At 34.9% G+C, this 7,038-nt stretch overlaps 1 protein-coding gene across 5 annotated transcripts in view; it reads left to right on the top strand.

The window, feature by feature from the left end:
• LOC113806929 (vacuole membrane protein 1) overlaps positions 1-6,392 on the top strand; it is a 22,142-nt gene extending 15,750 nt beyond the window's left edge. For all 5 annotated transcript variants that reach the window (XM_070132202.1, XM_070132203.1, XM_070132199.1 and 2 more), the window contains exons 2-8: positions 955-1,202; positions 1,636-1,726; positions 2,024-2,214; positions 3,367-3,476; positions 3,890-4,089; positions 4,354-4,638; positions 4,839-6,392. In XM_070132202.1, the coding sequence (XP_069988303.1) occupies positions 994-1,202; positions 1,636-1,726; positions 2,024-2,214; positions 3,367-3,476; positions 3,890-4,089; positions 4,354-4,638; positions 4,839-4,988 (1,236 nt within the window). In that variant the 5' untranslated portion in view covers positions 955-993 and the 3' untranslated portion in view covers positions 4,989-6,392. The remainder of the gene's footprint in view (positions 1-954; positions 1,203-1,635; positions 1,727-2,023; positions 2,215-3,366; positions 3,477-3,889; positions 4,090-4,353; positions 4,639-4,838) is intronic.
• The last annotated feature ends 646 nt before the right edge of the window (positions 6,393-7,038 follow it).

The raw sequence follows: 7,038 nt of genomic DNA, 5'->3' as shown, positions 1-7,038 counted from the left end.
CTTCTTTTGTTTTGAACTTGAAATGATCAGTGTCAAAAAACTTGTTTGTTTATGTTTTGGCAGCAAAAACAGCAGTTTTTGTTAATTTGAGCAACTTTTTCCCGAGAAGTAAGGGAAGATAAAAGTTGGTATTTTTTGGAAGCATTTTATCTGTAATTGTATTTTGAATAGATTTTATTATCATAATTACTATTATTTATTAGTTTTTATTTTACAGATTTCATGATCGTTTTGGTGTATTTTTAGATTATGTTAAATGGATATTTTAGAAGGTAAAGAGAATAGCTTCTTTATAAATGAATGAGTTCATTAAGTATATAAAGATCTCATCGTATTTGCGATAATAACTGAGCATAACTTTTTAGATTTATGACCAGTGGTATGAAAAACTAGATAAATGAGGCTAGATGTTAATTTGCCAAGTGTAAATATTAAAATGATATAATGCTGTTTAGTACACTTCTTATCATGTTATACATATTTGAATGTTTGAACACTTCAGTGCTTTGAAGATTGTATAAAAGAGAAAAAAAATATTAAATGTATATTTTGGCATTATAAAATTTCTGTAATTCTAATTGTTCAAACAAATGCTTTGCAATTTTGTTGATAGTCTTTTCATTCCAGTGCTCTTTTTTATTATTGTAGAAGTTATTGGTAGTATTTATTTTATGTTGTTTATATTGGTATTGTTTTGTAGACAGTGTTTTCTGTCACTGAAGTTTCAAGGAGGAAATATTACTAATAGCAAATTTTTCTTTTCTTAGAGTTTTTAATTGATTTTATCTGCTTCTTGTTTTTTACTAGATGAATCAAACTTAAATAATTATTGTTGTTTTCATAATAAATTTATTAAAGTTGAAAGAAAAGTAATTAAAACATATTCAGTAGACCAGTAGATATGATAAATAATTTTTAAGTTCTCCCTTCTCTTCTTCCCTTCCTTCACTATAGGCAAGCACTGACTTGACGGAACAGAACCACGTGATAACCATGGGGGAGACTTCGGCGCAAAAGCGACTTTTAAGAAAGAACGCTAAGCAAGCAAACGGATCCAGCATGGCGACGCCGACCTCAAGCCTGGAAGAGAAACTGGCTGAGAGGGAGGAGAGGGAGAAGATTGTGTTATGGAGAAGACCTGTTCAGACCCTCCACTACTTCTTCCGTGAATGTGGGGTCCTCAGTGTCGAGTATATGGTTAAGTGAGTAAACTAGCTAGTTGTTTTCTTCTTCCAGATATTGTTGGGGGTAGGGGTGAGGAAGTGGATGGATGTCTTGGGGCATAAACTCCAGAATGATCTTGTATAACCATACCCGCCATACACATGTTGAAATATTTATTCTTATTCTAGTATTTTTTTATTTTTGATAATTGATTTTTGCAATTGGCTTTTATTGTACTGAGTGAAATCAATCTACTGTGATACATCACCTTTTTTCTATAATTGCTTTTAGTGTACATAAAGGTTGAAATCAATATAATGATTTTTTGTTTAGACATTTTTCCTGAACCCAAATATTCTTCATTCCTTTTTTTTTAATAAGATAAAAAAAGAAGAAGAAAAAATCTCATCAGATACAGAAACAAGTAACAAATGCCTGCTCTCTCATACAGCCTGGATGTTTACTTTTCAGACTATGGAATAACAAGAAGATTGTCTTATTATTAGCGCTACTTATAGGAGGTTATTATGCAGCATACAAGACACCAGGGCCACATCAGCTTGTAAGTGAGGATTCAATGATTGTATAAGATTTTTTGTTGTGAGAACCATTGATTGGAAAATGATTCAACACTGATATAATGTGTAAAAGATATGTTCGTATTTTTTTTCATTTTGATTCTTATATACCCATATATGTCACTTTATATGGTGATGAGTAAATGATATCTGCCAATATAGATTACTGCAGCAAATATGACTTGTAAATTCAATGTAGTAAACAGACAAATATTCTCTTGCTCATAAGCTCATTTTTCCTCCTCACCCTCACTACCTTCCCATCCGCCTTCTCCCAACAGCTGTTCCAGAGAGTTGAAAACCAGTTCTGGTGGTGTGCCTGGTGGGTATGGCTCGGCATCCTCTCCTCTGTGGGCTTGGGTACAGGTCTCCACACCTTCTTGCTTTACCTAGGCCCCCACATAGCCTCAGTCACTATGGCGGCGTATACGTGCAACTCAGTTGATTTCCCTTCGCCGCCTTATCCTGACGAGTGAGTTTTTTCTTGTTTTTTTTTTTTGGGGTGGGTAATTTTTTTGTGTGTGGAAAGGGAATGTTAAGACTAGGGTAGGCCTAGTAATATGCTGATATTGTTTAGCCATTATCTTGAAATTATTATTGATGTTATTATGATTATAGTTAAGATTATGGATATGATTATTGTAGTAGTAGTAGTAATACTAGTAGTAGAAGTAGTAGTAGTAGTAATGATTGTAGTAAAACTAGTAGTAGTAGAAGTAATAGTAGTAGTAGTAGTAGTGATTGTGGTAAAACTAGTAGTAGTGGTGAGAGTGGTGGTGGTAGTAGTGATGGTGGTACTAGCAGTGGTGGTAGTAGTAGTAGTGGTGGTGATGGTGTTAGTAGCAGTAGGGGTAGTAGTAGTAGTAGTGGTGGTAGTGGTAGTGGTAGTAGTAGTAATAGTAATGGTGGTGGTGGTAGTAGTAGTAGTAGTAGTAGTAGTAGTAGTAGTAGTAGTAGTAGTAGTAGTAGTAGTAGTAGTAGTAGTAGTAGTAGTAGTAGTAGTAGTAATGGTGGTGGTAGTAGTAGTAGTAGTAGTAATAGTGGTAGTAGTAGTAATGGTGGTAGTGTTATTAGTAGTAGAAGTGGTTGTACTATTAGTAGTGGTAGTGTAATAGTAATAGTTGTGGTGTTAGTAGTAGTAGTTCTGGTACTAATAGTAGTAGTAGTAGTAGTAGTAGTACTAGTACTAGTAGTAGTAGTAGTAGCAGCAGCAGTAGCAGTAGTCTTAGTAGTAGTGGTGGTGGTGGTCATAGAAGTAGTAGTAGTGGTGGTGTTAGTAGTAGTAGAAGTAGTAGTAGTAGTAGAATTGATGATAGTAGTAAAACTATTAGAAGTTTTGGTAGTAGTAGTAGTAGTAATAGTAGTAGTAGTAGTAGTAGTAGTAGTAGTAGTAGTAGTAGTAGTAGCAGTAGTAGTAATCATTATCATTATCATTATCAGTCATCACAGTTCTTATCATTATTAATGTTACCTTTAATGTTATTACTGTTGTCGATAATATTTGTATGTTAGTGAGTGACTGAATGAGATTGCATGACATAAATCCTTTACTTATTCATATACCTTCACTACCCCAAATAACCAACACTTAGATCTTCACTCTCCTTTTCTCTCTACCTTCTAGCATAATGTGTCCTGATGAGGAGACTGCAACAGGGAAGGAGATGTCCATTCTCACTATCATGTCCAAAGTCAGACTGGAGGCCTTCATGTGGGGTGCCGGAACTGCGCTAGGTGAGTCCGTGTTTTCCTTTGAGAGTCCTCTGATTGCCCGTTTAAAGAGAAAGTATGTTTTCTAGTAATAGTGGTATTTTAAGGTTTTGCTGCTACATGTTGGCAAAGCAGAAAAGTAACTGTTATGATGAAGGTGGTCTTGAGTGTTAGGGATGTACTTAGATTGTATAAAAGTAAATGAGAACGAGAAGTTAGGAGGGGGGAAATGTAGTTATGGTAAAAGAATGGAAATGTAAGGATGAGAAGGATAAAAAGATTAAAAGATTTGACATGCATGAAGAACTAAAGGGCATTACTTGATTAAGGGTGACAAGAATTACAAACTATGGGAAGAACATTTAGCAATACCTTTCATGATTGTTATGCTTCATAAACAATTACATTTAAATGCTAATTTTTTTATTACATTACAGGGGAGTTACCCCCTTACTTCATGGCACGAGGTGCAAGACTGTCAGGCTATGATCCTGATGATGAGGAAATGGAAGAGTTTGAGGAATTGCAGCGGCTGAAGGACAGACCAGAAGACATGTCATTCATAGACCGAGCAAAATTGTCAGTTGAGAAGCTGGTCGAGAGAGTTGGGTTCTTTGGCATCCTTGCCTGTGCATCTGTGAGTGTACTACTGAGTAAATCAAACATATGCCATATTATTTGTTGACCAAGAGAGGAAGGAAAATTCTTTTTATATTGAATGCAAGGATATATTTGCCCCTTCAATGTTTATAGAATTAATCTGTTACAACCTATCCACTATCAGGAAACCATCACTTCTTTAAGACTCTGTATTCTTTAGGAACTATCATAATTTTTAGCTTATTTCAAGAGGAAAACTTGTCATTTTGGACAAACTTTTAGACTGCATTCGCAATTGCAGATTCCCAATCCTCTATTCGACCTGGCTGGTATCACATGTGGCCACTTCCTGGTCCCCTTCTGGACGTTCTTCGGTGCTACACTCATCGGAAAGGCCATCATCAAGATGCACATCCAGAAGCTTTTTGTCATCATTGCATTTAATGAGACACTGCTAGCAAAGGCAGTGAGTCTATTGGCCTTTGTGCCTATGGTGGGATCAAAGTTGGAACAGCCTTTCAAGACCTTCCTGGAGAAACAGAAGAACAAGTTCCACAGGAAGCCTGGGACAGGGCCAGATACACAGGTCAGTGGATCAAGTAATTGCTTGTTTATGTATGTTTCATAATATATTTTATTTGTTGGGGCATTGTATGCATAATACAGCTATTATGATTTTAATTGTCTTCAGTGAAATCTCTTCACTCACTTATTTTTTCCAGAATTTGGTGACTGTTTCCATCAACCATGAACAAATTCATGTCTTTTCTCCCTTCTCATTTGCAGGATGGGGGCAACCTCTTGGCGTGGATCTTTGAAAAGTTGATCTTGTTAATGATCACTTATTTCATCCTAAGCATAGTGAACTCCTTTGCACAGAACTACCACAAAAGGATACACAAGCACGCACGTGACAAGAAGTTGGCTCAAGACTGATGTAGAGATCAACCAGTAATCCATGTATGAAATAATGCCATATGCGTCACTGGTACGTTTGGGTTGGTGGAAGACTGGTTGATTGAAATAGAAAATTGGAACAGTTAATTGATTGATGTCACAAGGTTTGTGTGTTCAGTTTCCATCTTGGCACTGAAATTTTGAAGGAATGGACAGAATTTTTAGTTCTGGAGTATACGTTCTATTATCATTATTATTATTATTTTTTTTCATTTATTTATTTTTTTCATGAGTGAGAGAGAAAGGAGTGAAGCATTGCCTAAGTAACTTAGAACTAGAGAGACACGCATTTTAATGTGCTTAGGTGTATGTGATTTTTACCCTCTCTCTCCAAACTGGGCATGCAAGCAGCCAACCCCACACAAGACAGCCATCATGAACAGCACTGCAAGTAATGTAACTAAGGTGTTGAGTGACACATGGAAAGAATAGTTACTGAACAAGAATATTAGTGTTCCTAATTTTTGCATAATTTATTGTTTTTTTTTTCTTTCTTTCTTTTCTTTTATTCATTTCTGATAAGATTTGACAGTAGAACAGGAGCTGGTAACATGGTAATTAATGTTTATGTGTATATAGGTATGAGGAAAGTGAAAGATTGTAATTTTGTAATAGACAAGAGGCCTTTTTAAGTACTGTTGAAATAAACACAATTTACCCATTTCACTTAGAAGATCATTGCCATAGAATATAGTTAGAGGTATGATATTTGTATAGTTTGCTGAAAATGAGGTGAACTGATCCAGAGTATGAAAAGTTTACATAAGCAGAATTAAAATAACCTGCAGTGTATAGTCTCCAAGAGGCACCAGACTAGTTTTACACCAAAGGGATAAAGATAAAAAAATAGTACTCTTATATGTAAATAGCCATGTAAAGTATAAAGTATACCCAGTGAAAACTGTGTAATTATTTATACATTTTGTATGCTACACAAATCTGAAACTTACTTATCTTGTCCTTAAGCTGCAAAAAGAGAAACAACCATGGTTTGAAGCCACATTTCAATAAGGACTGTACTTGATGCAGCCTTATTAACTGTCAACAAACTTTTGTACTCCACGTGTTGGATGAAAAAGACAAAATACTTTCTCTCCTGTTGACAAAGGACATTCTTTGAGTGATAGTGTAAGTGCTTGTGTGCGTTTATATTTTGATGGCAGTTTATGAATACATTTTGGTTGATTCCATTTGTCATGTGTTTGTTTCCATATCTCTTTTCTTTCTATTAATCCTCCGTACCGTAATGCATTTTAACAACTAGAAATGAATTCCTTGTCATTGGTACACATAGAAAGATGAATTGTAAAACCTTGTTCCAATATTTTGTAATTTGTATGTTAATTCTTGAATGGCAATATATATATATTTAGGTTGAACTCATATTTCTACCCATCCCCTCATTATCCTTTTGCAGTGCAATTTGAATACAAAGAAATTGTTGATATTGTCATTATGTATTATGACATTGAAAATATTTTCTGTCTTCTGGCACCTCACATGAAAATATGTTTATGGAAATTGGTGAAAGAAACTTGAAGAAAGTGAATGGGAATCAGTGTTATTTTCTGTCAGTCATATATGTTCTCTGAAGGGGGACTGATTGAAGTATATCAGTCTGCAAAGTGCATTATGTTAGTGTCTGTGCCACCAAAGATTGCAAAGGAGACACTGAGATTCTTTTTCAACACTTCTGAGGATAAAGACAACTGCAGACACACCTCTCCACTGGGTTTCTTAAGGAACTGCATTTTGATTAGTGTGTGTTGTGTGTATGCATGTGTTGTGTGTGTTTGTTAAGGTAAAAGTTATTGTTGTTGTTCTAAGAGTCCTGATAGTCAGGTGCTGAGAACAAAGTGTTGTGCATAAACTCAGTTAAAATTCATTTTTTGTGATAGTGAAAATATCCTTTTTTTAGAATAATAAATTAAGGTACTATCAAAAAGTTCTTAGTTTCCTGAAAGGAGCAAAGACATTTCTTATCGGTATTATTATAATTTTTATTATCATTATTATTATCATTATTATC

Source organism: Penaeus vannamei, chromosome 17, assembly GCF_042767895.1.
Source record: "Penaeus vannamei isolate JL-2024 chromosome 17, ASM4276789v1, whole genome shotgun sequence".
NCBI classification, from domain to species: domain Eukaryota; kingdom Metazoa; phylum Arthropoda; class Malacostraca; order Decapoda; family Penaeidae; genus Penaeus; species Penaeus vannamei.
This window is presented reverse-complemented; position numbering and strand designations above follow the sequence as displayed.